The sequence below is a fragment of the Syngnathoides biaculeatus genome, chromosome 2 (assembly GCF_019802595.1).
Source record: "Syngnathoides biaculeatus isolate LvHL_M chromosome 2, ASM1980259v1, whole genome shotgun sequence".
Lineage (NCBI taxonomy): Eukaryota > Metazoa > Chordata > Actinopteri > Syngnathiformes > Syngnathidae > Syngnathoides > Syngnathoides biaculeatus.
In genome coordinates, this window is record NC_084641.1 from 13,712,629 (window position 1) to 13,736,545 (window position 23,917).

The window sequence follows — 23,917 nt, forward strand, 5'->3', positions numbered from 1 at the left end:
GAGGCAGACGTGGTAACCATTGACAGTATCCAGTATACGTTTAGTTTGATCTATATACAAGAAAGATTCTACTAATAATATAATAAAAGATCTGTTTATACCTACAGAGGAAATAAAAAAAATCTACGCACACCTGTTCAGATTTTTATGATACATAAAAGGGAGACCAAAATCATTCTTTTCCCACCATTAATGTGTAATGGTTGGTGATAAATGGATTGTTAAATATGAACACAGGAAAATCTCCAGTTATCAGAGGGTTGTTGAGGGTTAGTTGTTTTTTTTTTTTTTTTACTTAACCTCTCATAAATGTGTCATTTTTTAAAATTGATTCATACAGTTTGGAGGTCACATTAATGCCTGGAAATTATTGGACGCAAAGGAAACCAAAGAGAATGTATTTATATAGCGAATTTCATACACAAGGAAGCTCAATGTGCGCTACATGATTACAAGCATTTAAAAACAAAGAAATAAAAAAACGGGGAAACTAAAAGTACAATTAGAAGCATACAGTGCGAGAAATATTTAAAAATGAAAGTACTCGTAGAGCATGAGAAAAATGAAGTGTTTATTACGTGAATTTAAAACATTCACAGTTGGGTCTGATGTGACTTCAGTTTGCAACTTATTTCATTTGTGTGCTGTGTAATGGCTAAATGTTGCTTCACCATGCTTGCTTTGGACTCGGTGCTACACTATTTGACCTGAGCCTGTCGGTCTCAGAGCCCTACTATGTTTATATTCCATCAGCATTTCTTTCAAGAAAGAGTTATTTAGATTGGGCTATTTTTCTCTTTATTTATCACAAAAAAACAAACAAACTGCCATTTGAACAGTCATATGTGCAGTATTTAAAAAAAAAAAATCTGTGTTGTTTGGAGAGGCCCAAAAGGGTGTAGAGATGTAGTTAAATAATGCTAATTAGGTAGTGTGTCAACAAGATGGCTACAGATGTGCTCTCTGCTCCTAAAAATTCCAAACATTTCTCATCTTTCCATTGGAGTATAGTGAAGTTGTGTAGTCGAAGCAGAAGTGTACTGAACGCTGATGTCTGAGCACTGAAAATTCTTCTCCCCTGAGCCTCTGGGGCTGATGTGAGACACAGCAGGGGTAAGAGAGAAAGGAAAACCATGTTGAGGTCAGCCCAGTCACTGTGGGACCCGTTGACTGAGTTGACTCGGTAATTGGTTACAATCCAGCGGTGCCCCTCTCCCTAGGAGCCAAGTCATGCCCCTCCTCTCCTTCCTCAGCTCTGTGCTATGACTCATCAACTTGACAACTCGTCACCCGTGCTGTGTCACAATGCAGACAGTTCGTGTTCTCTAACTTCCCACTAACAACCACTGCAACATGGCAGGTTTGCAGCTTGTGGCTGAGTGAGTTCCTGCTTGAGTCTCCCTTTAATAAGGAGAAAGTAAGTACTTGTTGTTCTGTCACCACTTCCCCCTATCCCCACTCACAGTACACATCATCACAGCTGCTAGCAAGGAAACCTTTCTTCGAGCAATAGAAGTTCACCAATTAAGATGACTTAGCGAGATGATAACGGGACCTTGAGGATGAGCTGTGGGTTGTTGTGGTGAAGGTGTCCTCACTGGGCGTTTGATATCCTTCGTCTTTCCTAGCATGGTCCCACTCTCTGGATTTATTGTATCTCAGTGATGTGGCTGCCAAATATTCAAATTTTAGTGGTTATTAATTAAAAAAATTATATATATATATACAACCGTAGATTTTTTTTCACCCAATTTGCAATTCACAAGATTATAGTAAGATTTTTTTTTTTTTTTGGTGGAGCAAAATAATTCCCTTCTCTCTTCTCCTAGTATATTGTCTCTCTAGGGGCATTGCCTGAAAGGGAGACACAAGTTTTGTGTTTCTCTCCCTAGGCAGGCTTATCGAAATTCTCCAACCTTGATGATGTACAGTGTGTATGAATGGAAAACGTGTGGGCCAATGGGCTTATTGTTGTGTGCAAGGACACGCAAAGGTTACTGCGTGGGATGCTGAATGAAGGTTCGGAGTACATGTTGCTTATCTTCAGTGGCTAACTGTTAATTATGGAGAGCCTTTTATCTGTTGTTTCGGTGTCATTTGGCAGCAAAATTCAATGTTATCAGCATGCATCAAAACTCAAGATAGAGGTATTAATATTTCAAAAGTGTTGAGTATGAGTTGTCAGTCTTTAAAAAGCGATATTCAGCAAAATGGTGCAGTTTTGGTGTCTTTGCCATAGTGCGGTTTGAATATACAGTATACGTGCCATAAATCATAATCAAGCTTGCGTTTCCGTTGTGGGGTGTATAGGTGGCAGTATAACAATGAGAGTATTGCATTTTGCTGCCATGCTGTGTTGTCCAAACTGTTACAATCTTAATGACGCATGTTATAATGCTTTTGAAGATTATTTTTTTTCTGTCTTTTTCTCCAGACAAGTACCATTATTGTCACAGTAGGAATTCACAAGATTTTTCCAATATCAATGCTGTTGTTGATGGTGCTTATTGATCCAATTCCTTATCTTTTCTTTTAAAGATCCCCAAGTAGTTGTATGAGGGAGAAAGAAGTATATTTTACAGTCTTCAACACCAAAGGGAACCATTTTTAATTTTTTTAAAAATAATGTCTTAATGAGACCTTCTTATGCGTTTTTGAGTGGTGGTCCTTTAAAAACCAGTATACCCTGTATATTTGTAATCTAATGTTATTTTTATTGATTATTTTGTCTTCGCGTCCTTAGGATATATTGTTCGAGACCCTTGAAGAAATCATTAGTTCAGTTGCATTGAAGGCGATCGTAACTTCACCAAAGTCAGTGCATTACAAGTGACAAATGAATTGTACTGCTTCAAAGAAGAAATCAATAACATTATTAAAACATTTACCCACCACTTAACCTTGTCCCTTGATTTTGTGTACAATGTTCATTATGTATATTGGTATGTATTAATATTGGCTGGTTGGTGGGAGGCTGAAGCCAAGGGGCGTATTAAGTGTGTGTATGTGTTGCTTGTTAATATTTTATTTCTATATAAAGGCAGTGGTCCTAAAACATTTTAGCACCACTTACTGTTTTCATGTGAATACATTATGGTTATTTACACCACAGAGGCAAATAAACACATTATAGCTATTATTTATATGTTTGCCATATCCCGACAAGTATTATGACTTAATGACAAGTGTCGTATTGGTGTGCATTTTCTTTCATTTATGATAAAGCTCTCGTTAGCACACAGTTGTTGCTGTGCAAATTATTGGACGTACTAATCTGGCAATGAAGCTTCACATTGTGCCGCTGCCCTTGTTCTTTGCTACCATTCTGTGGTCCCTCCGCTGGCATTAGCTTCACTTGCTTTGAATATTGATTTGAGATTAACATCTATTTCCTGTCAAACGCTTGTTGCGTTTTTTTTCCAATTGTTATCATTACATCATATCTTGGCCGGGATAGTTCAGCTGAGCAAAGTTTTTTTTTTGGTCTGAAATTTTGCTTTTGGGTCATTTTCAGCGGGTGAAATTTTTTTTCAATAGTCTGAGCAATACAGGCCCTACGCCGTGGATCAGTGCCCCTCCCCAACTGGTGTGGTGCATTTAAAATCTGGAGGCCCATTGAGCTGAGATGGGGGAAGGCAGGGCTGCAAGGGTCTACTACCTAACAGCCAAACGCCCCACCCATGAACTGTTGCCCCCCCAGAGTTGGGTGTATGTGGTGCAATAAAAGAGAAATAGGCTAAATGTGTGTAATGAGTTTAAAATTCAGGGGGGACAACCAGAGCAGGGGGGCAGGGTGCTCAGACCCACGTGTTGGAACCCAGTTAGACACCCACAGCCCCCTAAAACTCCGCAACCTTTGCCCCAGGAACCTTTTGACATGGATATGTACCCAGATGTAATAAGTGGAAAAGTATTTGCGGTGAATAGCGTGTGTGCTAAGTGAGTGAGTGAGAGGCACACCTCCTGCAGGTGAGGCCCAGGGACCCCCTGCTGCCCCACAAACTCCCACACATCCATGCCGGCACCTGCTACCCTCCCTGAATGTGGGAGGTGGACTTGCCCCACTAGACCAGGTAGGGACAAAAAAAAAAACAACAACAGCCCACAGAGGACCACTGGGCTTCCCTGCGGGACGAGAAGCACGTAATAGAGAGAAGAGGTGGAAGCCCGCCCGAGGAGCAGCTAAGGGACCCCATCGCCCCCAGCAGCAGCCACAGAAGAGGACCCAGGAGGACGCCAGCCGGCAACTCTCCAGCACCTACGGGACATGGCGAATCACCATAACGTAGCAAATACTCCCATAGAAGTCACCCCTGTGGTCCCATTGGACTATCCCCATGATTGGGATTGAGTGAAAAAATGCCCCACCTCCTCAGAAGCTGGAACTGCAAACTCAGGGACAAAAGAAGCAAATCCTCACTCCATGCATGTGTTTTTTTACCATGCAAATTGATCTGAAATGTATGGAAAAAGAAAATTTAAATGGAGATAATAAAAATAATCACAGTAGCTAAATAAATAGAATAAATAATCCGACAAGAACCTTGACAACAAAGAATACAGTAGTCAGACATCTTTTTTCACTTTTAGGAAAATATCCTTGGTATTATCAGAAGGCTCCCTACCCAGGCAAGTAAATCATGAGTGTAGATTTATTATGTTAAGCAAAGGTGACTAGTTGAAAAAAATGCTTGACAATCATCAAAAGTTGAGTCCCCAAATTTTGTAAGCACTGATGAAGATCATTCAAAGTGAATGATTTGTTAATCAGCCAACAGTTAAGTGTAAAAGTTCAAATTTTTGTGGAAAGTAGGCCTTTTAAACTTAGTGTCAGTGATTAATCATGAGTAAAAGCTACACCAAATTCTCAGTCCTGTGGCAACAGATCTACAGTGCTTAACGAATAAGTGTTTTTTTTCCTATAGTGTGTGTCTGTCTTAGACGGACATCTTGGGTTGTTGTTTTTTTTTGTGTGGGGAGTGGGTCTGTCATAATAGTTGTGAAAGGCACAGACCTTAAATGACAATGAGGGACGTCAAACAACTAAGGAATGTTGGTGAGGTTGTCATACAATATGGTAAAGGAAACAAGTATCTCCATTCCTCCAGAGACTTGGAATTCCATCTGAACTGTTCCCCCTCTATCATTTGGCAGAAACTTGTCCAAACAATTCCATAGCTTTTAGTCATTCTGCAGATCCAATCGCCATTTCCACTTTGGAGGCAGCAAGAATGAGAGGCACTCCAGATTGACAGAACACACAGCGAGACAAGGAGAAGAGTTCCAATCAGTTTGGACATATGCCGAGGCCAGTTGAGTGCTTGCACAATATTATCTCATGAAGGCTGGCTGGTAGAGCCACCTCACCTTGTTGTGTGGTTCTCTGCTTGTGCTGCCATTTCAGAATCTAAACTAAGGACTTGTGAACATGCACAATGTGAAGGCTTCTAATTTTGGGGACTTCTCCAGATGTTTTGGTCCCATGGAAGATACAGAGTCATGGGAAGAGGAAGGTAGTCCCAAACCTTAACCTTTCGCCAGGAGCATATGACATTTTGATGATTGAGGGCCCCAATTTCAGTGATGCATCTTTTTTTGCGAGTACAAGACGTGTGTGTGAGTGTGTGCGTGTGGTGGGTGACAGATTTATTTCTGCAGTGGTCAACCAAACCTTTTAATCATTGTAGAAATCAATTCATTGAATGCATTGTTGGGGTTGAATATTGTTTGAATTTTGGTGATTCCGGATCCCTCTTTTAATTCTGGTTCCACATGATACTCAATTCCGATTATTTTTGGGAGTTGGGTCAAAAAAAGTTTCCAGGTTGTAAATAACGGGAGTTAGCCTGCAGAATCGATTAAAATGAACATTTGACTCTAGACGAGTTCTAGACGTTTTTCTGCTGTGAGGCTCCAAATCAGTTCATTCGAATTGCTTGAGGTTATCTACGTCACTAGTGAGGATCTCCGCCTCCCCTTTCAGCTCCGGAGCCAGCGTAATAAACATAACAACATAACAATGTGTCTGCTCACAAGTGTTTCTGCTACACGGAGGCAACCAGTCAAGCGGAAAGGGTGCGTTTTAGCCAAATATGGACAAAGGGGAAACAAGACAAGGTAAAAAACAAGTTGCCTTTTGTGGACACTCTTGTGACAAAACCAAGGTGTTTTTCGAAATGAAATTGACACTTTTATACTAAGTCCATGTTTGAGAGTCACTGTGTAGTTCGAAATAGCCAAGATATGGAAACTTTAAAATTGGCTTACTTAAACATCCTCTGTATAACACACTGCAATGTTTTCTATTCTTATCATGCAGATGTGATCAAAGATTGCTGCACCTTACCTTTTCACTGAGTCCATCGGGAAGACATCTGTAAAGAAACATTGCCAAGCTGTTCACTATATTCTTCGACGTTTTGACTTCTCAAAACCATGACCTCTGAACTGGAAAGTAGCTTGACCTCAATTGACTGGCTTCCACAGCTCGGCATGAGGGCGGCCATCCAGAAGACAGACAGAGAAGTGGGGGGACTTCACCACGGTCATTACCATGGACATCACAACCACCACCATGGTCTTCATCATGGACATCACATGCCAGGAAAGAAAATCGTGCAGCTGGACCCCGGAGCAACTATGGATCAGGAAGAAAGTAGCCAACACAGAGACGGTAAACCACCATATAGCTACGCAAGCCTCATCACCTTTGCCATCAATGGCTCGCCTCGCAAACGCATGACCCTCAGTGAGATCTACCAGTGGATCTGTGACAACTTCCCATACTACAGAGAGGCAGGCAGCGGCTGGAAGGTAAGCAGTGACATAGATCTACCTTTGCTCATTTTATTATGAAAGAGCAAAGAAAGTCTTTGTTGTAACAGCCACCACGGAGATTATATTTTTATTGTATGACTTTGTTTTTGTTTACTTGTGTGTCTTTTCCTGGCTGTGGGTTATCTTTTATAAACCAGATGTTTTTTTTTTCATGATGGGTAGATGATATACATTACATTTCAGTGGGAATCTATGGGTTCAGTCCAAAATCTGAAGTTTATAGTTGGTGTCACCGTTAAATTTAAGTGAATTATGTAATTATGTACAAGAGGAAAGTACAAACTCTACAGCTGAGAGTGGGGAAATTAAATGTTGGGACTACGACAGGAAAAGCTCAGGACTTGGTTGACACAATGATTCGGAGAAAGTTTGATTATATTTTGCCTCCAAGAGAGCAGGTGGAAAGGCAGTATGACTATATAACTTAAGGGGAAGGGTTTAAATTATTTTACCATGGAGTAGATGGGAAGAGAAATAGAGTAGGGTTTATTTGAAAGGAAACATTGGCTAAGAATATCTGGGAGGTGGGAAAAGTATCAGATCCAGTGATGAGGCTGAAACATGAAGTTACGGGTATTACTGGATGTAAAATGTTATTATTGGCTATGTCCCGCAGGCAGGATGTGACCTAAAGGTGAAAGAGAAATTCTGAAAGGAACTAGATGAAGTAGTTCTGAGCATCCCATACACATAAGAGGTGAGATAGGTTCTTGGTGGACAGGAGGAGCGCCCGGAAGACTGCACCACAACAGCCAAGGTGATCAGACAGACAGTCAGGAGAGTAGTTGGTGTATTTTCTGGTAGCAAAGGGCAGAAGGAAACATGGTGATAGAACCTCAAAGTACAAGAAGTATAGGAGTAGAGGTGGCAAAGACTAAGCAAGAGGCATATGAGGACATGTACACCAGGTTGGAGACTAAAGAAGGAGAAAACGATCTCCAAAGAGTGGCCAGGCAGAGGGATAGAGATGGGAAGGATGTGGAGCAACTTAGGGTGAAACAGGATAGAGATTGAAATGTGCTAAATAGATCGAAGAATACTTTGAGAAGTTGATGAATTAAGAAAATGAGAGAATGAATGGTAGAAGAGGCTAGTGTGGTGGACCAGGAAGTGGCAATGATTAGTCAGGGGGAAGTTAGAAAGGCACTAAGAGGATGAAAAATGTAAAGGCAGTTGGTCCTGATGACATACTTGTGGATGTCTGGAATCATTTTGGAGCGGTGGCTGTGAGCTTCATTGTGGCTTTGTGGATCTAGAGAAAGCCTATGATAGAGTACCAAGAGAGGAACTGTGGTTCTGCATGCAGAGGTCTGGAGTGTTAGAGAAGTATGGTAGAATACTTCAGGATATGTATGAGGAAAGCAGAATAAACACTGTTTGCAGTGGTAATGGATAGGGTGACAGATGAGGTTAGACTGGAATCCCCTTGGACCATGATGTTCACAGATGACATTGTGATCTCAAGTAAAAGTAGAGAGCAGGTGGAGGAACAATTAGAAAAATGCAGGCATCCACTGGAAAAGAGTGGAATGATGATTAGCTGAAGTAAAACAGAATATATGCATGAATGAGAAGGGTGGAGGTGGAAGAGTGAGGCTACAGGGAGAAAATATAGCGAGGGTGGTCGACTTCAAATACTTGGGGTCAACAATACAGAACAATGGCAAGTGTGGTTAGGGTCCAAACAGGTTGGAACAGCTGGTGGAAGGTGTCTGGTGTGTTATATGACAGAAGAGTCTCGGCTAGGATGAAGGGCAAAGTTTATAAAACAGTGGTGAGATTGGCCATGATGTATGGATTAGAGACGGTGGCACTGAAGAAACAACAGGAAGCAGAACTGGAGGTGGCAGCAATGAAGATGTTGCGGTTGTCGCTCTGAGTGAGCAGGTTGGATAGGATTAGAAATGAGCTCATTAGAGAGACAGAGTGAGATGTTTTGGAGACACAGTTAGAGAGAGCAGACTTTGTTGGTTTGGATACGACCAGAAGAGAAATATGGAATATATTGGTAGAAGAGTGATGAGGATGGACCTGCCAGGCAAAAGAGTGAGCGGAAGACCAAAAAAAAGGTTGATTGATGTTCTGAGGGGAGTTATGAGGACTGTTGGTGCGAGAGAAGAAGATGCAGCCTTCCATAGGGGCTTCCATGGGCTTCCATGGGCTTCCATTGGCTTACAAGGAAAAAGATGACGCATCGTGGTGACCCACACCTAGTTTGATTTGATTCCATCCATCTATTTTCTATACCACGTACCCTTATTTGGATTACGGGTGAGCTGGAGCCTGTCTCATCTGACGTTGGGCGTGTTGCAAGACCCTGGACTGTCAGCAAACTCACACTCAGATTGGCTTGTATAGGCAGTTTTGTGTTTTCAGTTAACCTAATAAATTATAGGAGCCCTGTAATTAACGGGCAAGCAGTCCATTGTTTACACTGGCTCTCGCACCAAGTCTTATAGGATAGGCTTCGTCTCATCCATGACCATAATCTGTAATGAATACAAGAAGGAGAGAAAAAGTGTTGTTGGTTTTGGAATATGGCAAGAAATCTCAGAACCTATAAAAAAGAGAAAAATGCAGTGAGAACATGGAAACCTGCACAGAGGAGATTGATCTGATTCATTCATTTTAAATTGAACATAGGCAATCTCATTGGACGTCTGTCAAATCTCATCAGATAAGGTTAGAATTTGTTGGGCGTATTTAGGATTCCATTACATTTGTTTCTTTGAATCCAGATGAGGCCACTCATAATGTCATGGTTCACATAGCTGAATTTTATGTAGCTGATGTGGGATCACTTCCCACTTATTGCCCCATTAACGACCACCTTGGCAACCAGTCAAATTGTCTACTGGAGTATAGACTCCTGCTCCGACTTTGAGCCTGAACAAGAAAGAAATTTGATGGCTGGATAACTCCAGACATCGTCATTTAAAAGCTATTAATCTCAGAGCTGTTTACAGACAAATTATTTATATACTGTATGTACTGGGAAGACATTGGCACTCCCTGAATGCTCTTGTGACTCTTTCATGATCACAGAAGTGCCTAACATTCTTGAATCCCAATTATACAAGATAACAGGCCAGTTAGGTTGCTAATTAACATCAGTTCTGCAACCTCCTTGTCATAAGACAAAGGAACAACCCTCATCCTGAAAACTTTGGAGGTCATTAAGGCTGACAAGAAGTTAGAAGTCACAATTTCTGCTTCCACAATTTCTCATCTGGATAGACTTTGTGGAGCAGGACCTCCACTTTTGGCGCAATTAGCCCTTTAGAAGCTGAACAATAAAGAAGCTGACACCAATTATTTCATGCTTAAATTTCATATTATCAATGCTTGTGTTTGTTTTTTCTATGTAGTAGCTAATTGAGCCATCACTTCATGCCATCCAAAATGTGATTACTTTTCAGATTAAACGAGGACCTTTTGAATGACTGGTAATTGACCAACAAATTTGATCAAATGCAAAGGTGTAAACTATTGCTTTATGGCTTTACACACAACTGAGATTAACAAAGTAATGGAGATCAACTTTTAAGCAAAGATTGTTGGGAATTTTCCACTAATATACAGTGTTCTCCCACTGTACCATGGTTCATTTTACAACGTCTTTCAAAAATAATCTTCACACCACAGCATCTCAAATTCGAATTAAATCCGAACTTTGACTTGGCCACTCTAAAACCTTCATTTCAAAATTTTTTTGCCATTCAGAGGTGGACTTGCTAGTGTTTTTCAGATATTTGTCCTGCTACATGATCCAAAAGCGCTTGAGTTTGAGGGCACAAACTGTTGGCCAGATGTTTTCCTTCAGGATTTTCTGGTACACAGCAGTGTTCATCAATCACAGCAAGTTGTCTTGGTCATGAGGCAGCAAAGCAGCTCCAGACCATCACACTGCCACCACCATGCTTCACTGTTGGCATAATGTTGTTTTTATCAAATGCTGTGCCATTTGGACGCCAGATGTAACGGGCCGCACGCCTTCCAAAAAGTTCACATTTTTACTCGTCAGTCCACATACTGTTTCTCCAAAAGTTTTGAGGATCATTAAAATATTGTTTGCCAAATATGAGACGAGCCTTTGTATTCTTTGCTGACCGCAGGTGTTTTTGCCTAGGAACTCTGCCATGAATGCCATTTTTGGCCAGTGTCTTTCTCATGGCAGAGTCATGAACACTGACCTTAATTGATGGCAGCAATGCTTGCAAGTCTTTAGATGTTGTTCGAGGTTCTTTTGTGACCTCCTGGATGAGTAGTCGTCAAACTCTTGGGGTAATTTTGGGAAAGTTTGCCACTGTTGTCAGTTTTCTCCATTTGTGGATAATGGCTCTGACAGTGGTTCTCTGGAGCCCCAAAGCCTTGGAAATGGCTTTGTAACCTTTTCCAGACTGATGGATTTCACTCGTCTTTTTCTCATTTCTTTTCTCATTTGTTTTGATCATGGCATGATGCATTGGTTCTTGAGATCTTGTAGCCTACTTCACTTTCTCTGACAGATTCTATTTAATTGATTTCTTCACCAAGTTTTTGAATTACTTTTTCAGTGGACTTTTTTGTGCCTTAATAAATCAAGTTGTTTTTTTGAAAACTGCATTTTGTACTCCCTTGGGTTTTCTTTGAGTTATATTAAAATTGTTTTGATGAGTAGAAATATTTTTGTGTGGTAGATGTGCCCTTCCCCAAAACAAAAAACCCAAAATAAAACAGGAGGGGGCAAATACTTTTTCACAGCACTGTATGTCCATGTTTTTTAGAGAAGTGGTCCCCAACCTTTTTATCACTGTGGACTGGTCAATGGTTGACAATTGGTACCCTGTACTGGGGGGTTAGGTAGTTGGTTTGTATTGAAAATCGAATGCAATACACATGATAATGAATACTAAAATAAGAATATATTAATTAAAAAAAATAAAATACACGTTAAAAAATACACACGGAAAAACTAAGAAGAAGAACTAAGCATTCCAAAGTTTCTTTCTCTTTTATCTAAATATACCATTCAGTTCAACTCACTTAATTATTAAACACTCCATTAATGTTATTTTTCAACAGCTGGAATAAATTTCCCATTATTGGAGACCACAGCCCTAGCATCTCTTAACTGGGTGCTACACTAACGTTTAAACAGGCCTTCCAAATAAGATACAGATACGTCATGAAAATGAATTTAAAGTGCATGAAAATTTCAACTCACCATAACGCTAAATCAATGGGAGCTCTGAGCTTGTTTCTCTGCAACGAGATGGTCCTTTCTGGGGGTAATGGGAGACAATGACGCCCGAAGTGTGTTGTTTATATCCAGTCTATTTTGTTGTTTTGTTTTGGTTGCTGTCACTCCAGAAAACCCTGGTGCACAGATATGTCAGAAATGAGAAAAATCTTTGCAGCGGCTCTCGTAATTCAAACACTCTTGTGAGCAATTTCCCTCTGGATAACCATCGCATTTCCTTGTATAAGATAAGCATCTGTGTCCATCTCTTCACAAAGCTCCTCAAAAAGGTGCGGGTTAGTTGTAGGCTCTTCTTCGATCTCTTTACTGGGCCTTTTCCCAATTGAAAAGAAATTTTCCAAAAACTTGTTTTTTCTACCTTATGGGGGTAAATTTGGCGCTCAAGTGACCGAGACGTAACACAGAGAATTCGGTCATTTTTCAAAATAAAAGATTTTTCAGACTCTGATAATGAATACAACGGAACTAATTATTACTTTGGCGGCCTGGGACCAATTGATCCACGGACCTGTACCAGTCCGCGGCCCGGTGATTGGGGACCACTGTTTTAACAACTTCTCATGCACTTTAAATGTACCATCAACGGTTCTTGTGAAGGAAAACAATAGTGTTTTTAATTTGAGAGCTTGGCAGGTTCCTTATAATTCTCCCATTAACCCCAGTTCCTATCATAAATACACACATTTTTGCGGAAATAAGGGTGTTAATCATTATCGTTCAGGTGTGTTCGTGTTACCTGTAGTTCTTTGTCTCTTAATGAACTTTTGACTTACATTTATGTTGAACTCTTTGCATGAAAGCCTGTATGTGAGTTGTGTGTGATATAATAACCTCCCGTTCAGTTTCATTGTGTCCATTTCATACCAAATATATAAGATGCTCAGGTGCTTTACCTTGTAATTACGTGACAAAACCTCCTTCCCTGATATAAAACAGCCTACAATTCTCTTTTCTGTTTCATCAATTCCACAAAACAACCATTACTGACAGTCTTTAAGCAAACTAGGTACATGGGCTTGCTTTGAAATATCTGTCCATCCATTTTCTGAGCCCTGTATCCTGAGTTTATCAATGCTAGAGTCTATGACAGCTATCTTTACACTTGTTGAACATAAAAAAACACTTCCTACTCAGTTTTCTTAATAGAAAAGGTGGAAGTGCAACTAAGCGATGCCTCCTTTCAAGTTGTGAATGGTGTGACTGCAACTTAACACTGATCCGCCATAGTAGCATAAGCATGTTTGTAACTTTCACCCCAAATAATTTTAAATTATTGCTCAGTGTGAGCTTTTCTCATGATTTCATTCTCATCCACTCCTTCCAGCCACTTGTCCTCCTCTGACATAGTTTGTTCTCTTTGTATGCTTTCACCACTTGTTCACTTTGCATAATCTTCAATACACCATTCACTGTGTGAAGATGCATGCCAGAAGTGGTGACACAAGCCAGGTTGACTTGGCAGACCTTGCCTCCTTTGCAGGACTCACTCAATTAGTTTCCTATTCAGCAGGAGAGGATGGAGCTTATTGAGACCTTTTAGGCTTTCTGTTAGTGCATCTTATGACTTCCCCTCTCTCCAATTGTATTTGGGTGCCAGAATGTTTCGGGATCCCATAATTACACCTCACTGATTTGCGTATGAGGCTGCATTCTGGGAGCATCATTACAGCCGCATGCTCATGGTGGATTTATTTTCACAGGTTCTCGCATTTGTGCATGATTGTTGCAGGAAATTTAAAGCGGAGAACATAACCCATAGAGAGAGAGATGGTTTACGTTGAGCTCATTGCCACTTAATAAACACACATATTGGGTGTTTGCCATGCTAACATAAAAAGAGTTAGCATGGTAAGAACTTAATGTGTTGCTTGGAGTGGATTTAGATATTTGTAAAGAGCGCCGTCCATATACAGTTTATGGAAGTGAATATGTGCCACCAGGATTTGAATTGGAAATGCTACAGAAAACAGGATTTGAATTTGAAATGTAAAGTGATCTCATTTTCAATAGTTGTATTTCAGTGTAACTTTTCAATGTTAACAATTCAACTGGCTACAATTCGATGTCTGAAATTCAACCGGCTAAAGTTTGCTCTCTAAAATTCACCGTCTGTGGCACCAGGCAGGGTTACTTCAGGTCAGAACCAAACAGCCAGCCAATTCAGTTACAGTTTCTTGGTCACGTGACTAAGAATTGTAGCCAGTTGAATTTCGGACACCGAATTGTAGCAACAATACAACATTACATTTCAAAGACCTAAGACGTTTGGACTTTACAACGTCCGTCCCCCTTCCTCCATTTTGTCTGGCTAATGCTTGTCCGAGTTTGTGCACCAGGAGTATCTTCGCATTTTTGGCCCTCCTTTTAATACATTATCGAAAGCTGTGTCTTTTACCATTGCTTCTACAGCCAAAAGAAAATCCATTACCATGGAAATGAAGCTCAAGATCATACAAAAATTGGAGAAAGGAGAGACACCAACACCACAAGGCTTCACTCGGTCGACCGTGATGACTATTATTAAAGACAAAGCGCGTATTTTAGCGCATGTGAAGGGATCTGTTCCTGTGTCGGATACAATGATCACAAAACAAGGTTCTGTGATACTTGTCGAGATGGAGAGGATTGAGGACCAGGTTCCTTCGCAATAGCTAAGCACAGCCTCCCCTTCTTCCTCTCCATCCACCTCTTAGCAGTAATGCTAAGTACATCATCTCGTTTATTTCAATGTATTTGGTTTTTATACAAAGTATTTAGATTTAAATTCTGACTTTAATGGTGGAATCCGACTTAAATTGAAATTCGAGTTAAGTCGCTACTGTAGGAACGGATCTCAGTTGTAGACCGAGCACTCCCCACATTGCGGTTCATTCATCCCACCCATGCTATAGTGCAGATTTCATTACTGCTTTGGAACACTGTATTCTCCTTCTGAACATTTAGGAATACAAACATGCCTGTATTTGTTGATTATTATAATTAAAAAAAAATATATCTCCACGTGCCCCAATTTGTTGCACGATTATGGCCAAAATAATAATCACAATTATTTTGATCAATACTCGAATTACAGTTATTCCTCATGTAAGGTAAAAATCTTCATTTTTACTGCACTACTTTTAACAAACAGTTTTTTAATTTACATTTTTTTTCTTTGAAGAAGAATAAAATGCAATACTTTAAAAATGTAAATTCACGCAAAAAATTCAACGTTAGCCAGACTTACTGAATATTAGTGCTATTACAAAGTGCAATCATGAATTGGAAGCAAATACAGTTTATCCATAGAAGGCAATGATATTAGTTTGCAGGCACAGACTTTTCATTTGAAAATACTCTGCAATACAGTGAGTTGTAAAGGACTGTACGTTGTTCTGCTTGACCTGTCATGCACAGTCGCAAACTACAAATAACTCGATAGTTGTAATGTATTTACTCAGTCAAGGCAGTCACTACAACAACTTCAAAATACAAGCTTCATATGTTACGACATTAAAAATCAATACACTTTTAGGCTTTAATTTTAAAATTGGCACCACAGTGTTGTGCTTTAATTTGAATGCCATTGGCTCCTTTAGAAGTCAAATATCCATGTTAATTGGGAGTGCTGGCACTGATTAAGTATGTGTTTTTCCCCTGGTGGATAGCTGACGAGGTTGTGGGCAGTGCTGCAAGTGAAGCACTTTTCATATGCAGCAGTGCCCATTAAAAAAAAAAAAAAAAAAAAATCCCAGATGATTTGGCTCATTTAATTATGGCACCCAAAATCACCGCCATGAATAAAACTAGATATTTTTTGCAGCCCTAATTTTTTGTATAGTGGCTCATTGTGCCGCAACATGCCCTGGGACCACTGAGGTCTACAGGGAAAGATTGATGTCCGGTTGAGTGAACACTGGCATGCTCTTTTGCTGCTGCTCACCGGCTTCTTATAGAGTTTCTTTTAGTTAGTTTTAAAGTTTTAATCTCATTTTAATCTTTTATTGGACAGTTGCAATTGATTCTAAGGGATTGACTGGTTCATACACAGGAGCCCCTGTTGATCTATGGAGCCCGGTGAAAGACATCAGTTTTCGCCTTTTTGCTTTTTGAGCTGAGTTTTTTTGTCTTTTGAAAACCACGTAGACTACCAGAGTGCAAGTGTGGGGATTGCTATTTTCGATCATCCTGATCGTCTCCGGCGTTTGCACTGCTTCAATTCTCTGCTTCTGAGCTTCTACGACTCAGCTTTCAGCTTTTCCTGGCCGCCACCATTGGTGGTGCACAATCATCTCTCGCTCGCCCCTCCAAAGGTACATCCCACTAATAACCCTGATACTGAAAACAAAAACACTGTTTAGATAAAAATAATTCAAGTGACATTTGCCCCATCTACAGCCTCCTATTAGTGGGGGGTGGGGGGTGGGGGGGTCATGGAAAAGACCATCAATTGGCTCCACTCACACATCACTTCCAATAATCTCTATGAACATTTCCAGTGTGGAATCAAACCCCCACCACAGCACCGAAATACCAGTCATTAAGATCACTAACGGCCTCCTCCTGGCAGCTGACTCTGGCTTATTTACCATCTCCATGCTCCTTGATCTGACTGCAACTTTTGACACGATTTCTCATAACATCCTCGTCAACAGACACCCCTCCAGTGGTTCAGTTCTTACCTCTCTGGCTGCACCAAATTTGTTCAAATGAAACCATTTAAATCCCATCCATTCTGTTGTGCCCCAGGGCTCTGTCTTGGGTCCCTCCAATTTACCACCTACATCTTCCTCATGAATATTTTCTGTAAATTCCAATTGCACATTCACAGTTATGCTGATCTTTTCCAGTTCAACCTCCCTCCCAGTCCTAATGCCACTCTTCTTCCTTCCTCGCTGACTGGCTGATTCTCTGAACTCAAAACACTGGTCGGCATGCAACATATTTCAAATCAGCAGTGATAAAACTCGAATCTTACTCACAGGTATTAAGTCCATGATAGCCAATATTGACAGTTTTTCCATTACACTGGATGATTCCTCTGTCTCCCCAGCCCCTCCCTTCCTCCCCAAAAAAGTCTGGGTGTCATGCTCTTCGGCACACTCAAGCACACAAACAACATCACACGGTCTGTATGCTTTCATTTAAGAAAAATCAATCGTCTTTCAATCTCTCACTCCCCAAAAACTGCTGCCTCTATTTTCACAAGAACCCCCTCCACTCACTTTATCACTCCAACCCGGCAACATCTCGACTTGCTCCCTGTCCATTACTGCATCCAATATAAAATACTGAGCTGCACCTTCAAGGCCATCAATAACTTCATCCTGCCATATCTTGCTGACCTCGTTCATATTGCCATACTCTCTCAGAATTTTGTTCTCCATCCACCACAGTGTCTCTTCTGCGTGTTTGTCCAATATGGGGGCCAGAGTTTTAAGCGGCTCTGCCACCCGTGTTTGGAACTCACAACAACTTAACTTCCAAAACACAGACTCAAGACACACATTTTCAATCATTTTCTGAGCCACCTACCCCCACAAGGGGCATGGGAATGCTGTAGCCTATCCCAGCTTACATTGGGCAGGAGGCGGTGTACAGACTGAACTGGTTGCCAGCCAATCGCACTGCACAGAGAGACAGACAACAATCACACTCACAATCACACCTCGGAGCAATTTAGAGCGTCCAATTAATGTCTGTTTTTGAGATGTGGGAGGAAACCGAAGTGCCCGGAGAAAACCCACGCAGGGACGGGGTGAACATGCAAACTACACAGACGTAGCCAGGATTTGAACCCCAGTCCTCAGAACTGTGAGGCCAAGGCTCTAACCAGTTGCTCCCCTGTGCCGCCATCGATATATTTAATATATTTTCAATTCCACGGTCTTGAACCTTTTTAAGAAGGAGCCTAATTGAAAATTTGTCACATTCAAAGCCCACCATCAAAGGGGGTTGGGAGAGGTGGCATTAAAACCAATCAATAGTATGTCTTCAGTTATTTTATGAAAATGGTATGATTTGCTTTTTCTTTCTTTTTTCTTTCTTTTTTTTTTAACCTGTCCTGTTCAGCTGCAGGGCTATGTAGAATAGTGTATCTTTATGCCTTTTGTGCTGGAACATTTTTGCAGTGCAAAATGGGAGTGTGAAATCCGCACTCTGCTTATTTATTTATTTGATTATCTATCTCTCTCTCTATCTGTCTCTGTCTGTCTATCTATCTATGTATTTATTTATTTATTACAGATGTTTTTTTTTAAATGCAGCCAGACAGAAAATGTTTTTTGGTGACAGAGAGGGACAGAACAGAAAAGTAGAATCAGGATATGAACTTCAGCAGCACAGCAGCTAAACTGTTAATTTTTGACGACAAGTGACGTTATAACAGTGAATTCGAGTTCTTATTTGCGGATGGTGAGGAGACACCTGAGGACATACATGCAAAAGCTAACTTTATTTCTGAAGTGATTTCAAACAGGCATGTCACAGATAAGAATTTCAATCCATTATTGCTGCAATTACTAATTGCGCATTCTACGAGCAATTAATCAAGTATAAGTCTAAAATATATTTTTGCCTGGTTAATGAGCAAATTTAAATACACAAAAGAAAATGAGAACTGTCATGCAATAAAGAAAAAAACAATCAACTTGCTCTTTGAGATAGTCAAAGGTATACTTCTTGAATTCATATTGTGTATAAAGCAGGAAACTATCTTCTTCTCGACAAACATTTGTAGTGAGGCAATTTCAAACAAATATAAATAGATTTCAGTTTAAATTTTGCATTTTTGCATCACAAACAAGACACTAGTTTCCCATCTTGTTGTAAAGGCACAGTTTTATCCAACTTGACTTTTGATTTTTTTTTTTTCTTTTCTGCAGTTACTTGGGACTTACTTGAGATTTGAAGGATGTGACTTGAGACTTGCCTGTGATTTACACATATGTGACTTATTCCCACCTCTCACAATCCATGGCATTTGACATAAGAGCGTCACATTAATGTAGCAGACCTTAAATGAAATAGTTTGGTTGAACGGTGTGGTGTTTTAAAGAGAGTTGTTTTCCTTTCTTTTCTTTAATATTTCAGTTTTTGTATGAACCTCAAATGGGAGTGCTACACATTGCTTCTTAGTAGAGAACTATTGGTCTACACAGCTGTGTCAAACGACTCCAATGTATACCTTTATATATTATATATAAATATTTTCAGAAGGATTTCTTTCAAAAAAGCTTCAAATATGTTCAAATGTGTTTAATCCGTCTCAATCTGTAAGTAAAACTTTATACTGTCGCTCTATGTCTCAGAGTTTCACCTATTGTTATTGGGTCCGAGACATAACCCCCGCGATACCCAAGAGTTTAGTGTATTAGTATTACAAATGTAATAATGAAATTTAGCGGCGAGTCCAAATAAGTCTGCTGTAGTAACTGACTAAGCTCTATTAATACCAGATGTCCACACGAGTAGCAGTTTGCCATCATTGCTGACTGATAAACTCTACTAGTAGCTATGACTAGCTCTGCAAAAAAAAAAAAAAAAAATAGTAATAATATACTAAATTAAGGCCAGAGCAGGAATGTAAGGAAGAGGCAATGTGTTGTGAGCAGGGCTTGTTTCATACCAGCTACGTATGACCGTCATCGCAAAGGTTATATAAGTTTGGTTCATTCCAGTTCAGGTGAGTGCTGTCAGCTGGTGGTACACATTCACATGCACGTGCACATGCACATGTCAGGCATGTTGTCCAGTCATCTTTGGCTTATGCATGCAGGCTGGAAGAAAGACGCACCACGCAACTCAAGGTACCTGCACTTTTTTTCCCAATTTTTTTCCCCTCATACCACCACATGCTTCATATGATTTTCACCTACTCAGTCATCCTCTTTCACACACACACACACACACACACACACACACACACACACACACACACACACACCACACACACACACACACGATTGTGCACCCAGCCAGGTAAGCAGAGTATACGTGTGCAGTCTGCAGATTACACATGGGGAGCTCAGCAGGAGAGAGAAAATTGGGACGGGTGGAGAGGAGACTGTCAGTGAGTAGAGGAGACTTTTACTACCCAGCACACGCACGCCGTCTGCTCTGTATGATAATGCGAGGGTGCAGGAACGGCAGAGTTTAAACCAGGACAACACACTCTTGCCAAATACAAATTCATTCAATGGTGACTTGTGTTAGCTGTTGTTATGATGATCCTTTACAAGGTCATATGATTTGACCCACCAGTGTGAAATTAATTGCAGATGTTCACACCAGTTTTTCCTGATGGTGTTTAACCCCCTCCTGTCCCCTTTGCTAAGATGTGAACACAACCAAACTAAACCAAGCTCCATCCAAACAAACTACAGAATCGTACATAATCATTTGCATCGTTGTTTCGGGTTAGCAACTGGCAACTTGTTTGAAGAAATTAGAGATTGCTTTTTTGATGTGCACGAGGGACACTATCAAGTTTGAAAATGTTATTTTGAAAATTGCAGTTCTGATCTGGAAATATACCAAAGTAATTGACAAAAGCTGTATTTCCCACAACTTCACAAGTTGCTTCCGAAAGTACTCTGTTCCTTCGTCTTTTGCACAAATTGAGTTTTTTTTTTTAAGTACTGTGGCCATTATGATGCAGACACACCATGCACAGGTTTAGGTTACAAAATGCTGCAATCTGTTTCGTTTCGCCAGTCACTGATGGTGTAGTGGTACACACGTCTGACTTTAGTGTGGGCAGCGTGGGATCGATTCTTGCTCAGTGATGGTCTTGATATTTGCCCTGCAACTGACTGGCGACCAGTTCAGGATGTAGTCCGCCTTTCGCCTGAAGCTAGCTGAGATAGGCTGTGGCTCTCCCGTGATCCTTGTGAGGATAAGCGATTTGGATGACGGATGGATGTTTTGTTTCTTGAATGCAACCAAGCTCCTAGTTAAATCTTTATTTTTAAATACATCCAGTTGCAGGATATCTCACAGTAGAATTATTTAGTTAAAAAAAAATGCAAGTATTTGTGAATTTTGCTTGTGTGCTGTTCAAAAGCTCGAGGCACTGTTTTTGGCTATCGAATTTATTTAAAAGAAAATTCGATAGGAAATGCGCTTCAACTGTATTAGTTTTTAAAATAGTTTTTTATAATCTTGGTCTTGACATGATCTCGGCTTTTCTCAGTATTTGTCCTTTCTCGGTCTTGATGTTGACCTTGGTGGTGACTCTCAAAAGTCTTGGTCTCAGTGAGTCCTGGTCCCAAACAAGTCTTCGTCTCGGGTAATGTAGTCTTGGGGACAATACTACTAACTATTTATCCAGCCTTTTTCTCAAATGCTTCTAAGGTTGTGGGTGAAACCGGAACCTATCCCAACTGACTTTGGACAAGAGGCAGTGTACATCATGGCACGGGGACAACATGCGAACTCCACACTGGTGTGACAGGGATTTGAACCCTGGTCCTCAGAACTGTGAGGCCAACGCCCTAATCTGTTGTGCCTCCCCAGTTGCAGATAATGTAATTATATTATCAATTACAAAAAATGTATGCAATGAGCTCATTGACCAAATATAAATTTAAAACATTCATAAACTGCCAAAACACCATTATTTTTGTTTTCTGTTAAAAATTGTGTTGTATTAACATTCCCTGTGTTCTATATTGTACACCACTCTACTTTCCAAAGCCCTTTGTGGTCCCCCTTTTGCCCTTTTCACACCCACGCAACTCAAGTTTCACTTTTAGCAGTTTGATAAGTAGTAGGCAGCTGGACAAGTATCGATACATTTATAGATGCCAATCCTGAACTTCGACTTCAAGAAATGCCCAATATGCAGTATCTGCTGCCTAACATGCTCTCGATAGCCCCCCCCCCAAAAAAAAAAAAAAATCCGCCATTGCCTCAAACTATCTTGCATGCAACTGAGTCTAATTGCCTGGAAATTAACATGCGCTAATGTGCTGGAGTAAAGGGCAGCGTTACCACAATGGCCCATGGCAGTGAGCACAGCCTACGTCACTGCATTATCACCTGAGATGAATCAGAAGCAAGGCATTATTCTGCCTGCCATTATCTACTCCCATTTCTGCTGGAGCACAGCGGAGGTCGGTGCACACTGTCAAGTGTGCTCTCATGTAGAGGAAAGCTGCTGGGAGTCATTAGCTGCACAAAGGCTCTTCAGGTCTCTTGAGCGCAGCCAAAATATTATTGCTGTGCTGTTATTGTGTGTATGAACAGTATAGAGAGAACACAGTTCAGCAGTACAGTATGCTGAGTGCATGAGTGTGAATGTTTGTAACTCAGTCTGCATTATGGCAAATGTCCCGAATATGGAGTGCTCACACTAAACGTACAGCTAATGACTGACTCTTGTTTCCTTCAATATAGCTAGGCTACATGTTTATGACTGACTGTGAGTGGCCAGACTGTAGTAGAATTTAGTAATATTAATTTAATAATACCTGTAATGTCTAAGACAAAATCTTCTGTGGGATACAGCCAATGCAGTGGGTATTTACTGAAACTAAACTGAAATTGCATCCATTCATTCTTGCTGTTTTTGTTGTTGTTATCCGTTGTCATCATTGTTAATCAGCAAGTATAGTAGTCACTTGATAAAAACCACAGATAACTGACGTATTATGGGACAGGTACACATACTGTATATTCCACGCACTTGACACTACAATTTCAGCTGCTGTGTAAACTTGGCTTGTTTATTATGAAAAGTGTGCATGGGCAACACAGTGGACGATTGGTGAGCACATCCACCTCACAGTTCTGAGGACCCGGGTGTTCTTGCCTGTGTTCTCTCCGTGCCTGCGTGGGTTTTCTCTGTGTGCTCCAGTTTCCTCCAACACCCCCAAAACATGCATGTTAGTTTGATTGAGGGCTCTAAATTGCCCATAGGTGTGAATGTAAGTGCAAATGGTTGTTTATACAGATTGTGCCCTTCGATTAGCTGGTAAACAGTTCAGACTGAGTCAGTTGAGATAGGGTCCAGCACCCCTGCGACCCTAGTGAGGATAAGTGGTATGAAAATGAATTAATGACAGTTGCGCATGGGTACCTTACCTACTTGGAAGTGTCTGTAGTTGTTATGGGATCACTCAGATCACCGATCAAAAGGTATGTTTGTCCACATTTTGTATTTGGACATATCAAAATGTATCATGGGCAAGCTTCCCTACAACTGGTCACATGTATATGCAGCATGTTTGGGATATCGGAAAGATTCCAGTCATTAGTTTCTTCTATATGTGATGATATAATTTTTAATGAGGCAATAACAACCCTCCGTCATGCATATTTTAAATATCAAATGCTAGTGAGGATAAGCGTTATGGAAAATGGATGGATGATGTGTAGATTTCTTTTGATGGACAAATTGACGCCGATATCTGCACATACAGTTAGCATGCATACACGTTGCCAGTAATTATATTTTGACATGAAACACTGTTAGAGGTTCTAATTACATTCTAATCATTATTAGTCTAAGACTTCAATGCTTAATTAAAGCAGGAATTTCTATGAGCTATCTCCTGAAGGATTTGGCAGCCATCCAACTCCCTCTGAGAGGAGCCAAGCTTCTACCTCCCTCCACATGCCTTATAATTAGCCTGGTATTTACTAGCATGCTGGAATGCAACAATTTTACTGCACATTATTAGCCAGTTGTTGCTTTGATCTATCAGAAAGCGACTTCCCTGCGGCTTTTGTCATATTCTACTCCGCATCAAAAGTCCTGTTATACGTTCAGAGCGAATACGGAGGTGTCCATGTTTTTCTCTGCTAACTATTGTATGCTCAGGTTCAGGCTGTCACACTGGAGTGACTTTTTTGTCC

General features: G+C 40.5%; 1 protein-coding gene across 4 annotated transcripts in view; it reads left to right on the forward strand.

Moving 5' to 3' along the window:
- LOC133494563 (forkhead box protein J3-like) overlaps positions 1-23,917 on the forward strand; it is an 84,253-nt gene that overhangs the window by 11,303 nt on the left and 49,033 nt on the right. For 3 of the 4 annotated variants that reach the window (XM_061808513.1, XM_061808532.1, XM_061808522.1), the window contains one exon: positions 6,320-6,813. In XM_061808513.1, the coding sequence (XP_061664497.1) occupies positions 6,436-6,813 (378 nt within the window). In that variant the 5' untranslated portion in view covers positions 6,320-6,435. Of the gene's footprint in view, positions 1-6,032; positions 6,118-6,319; positions 6,814-23,917 lie in introns of those variants that run through there. The other variant, XM_061808541.1, reaches the window with a different exon arrangement.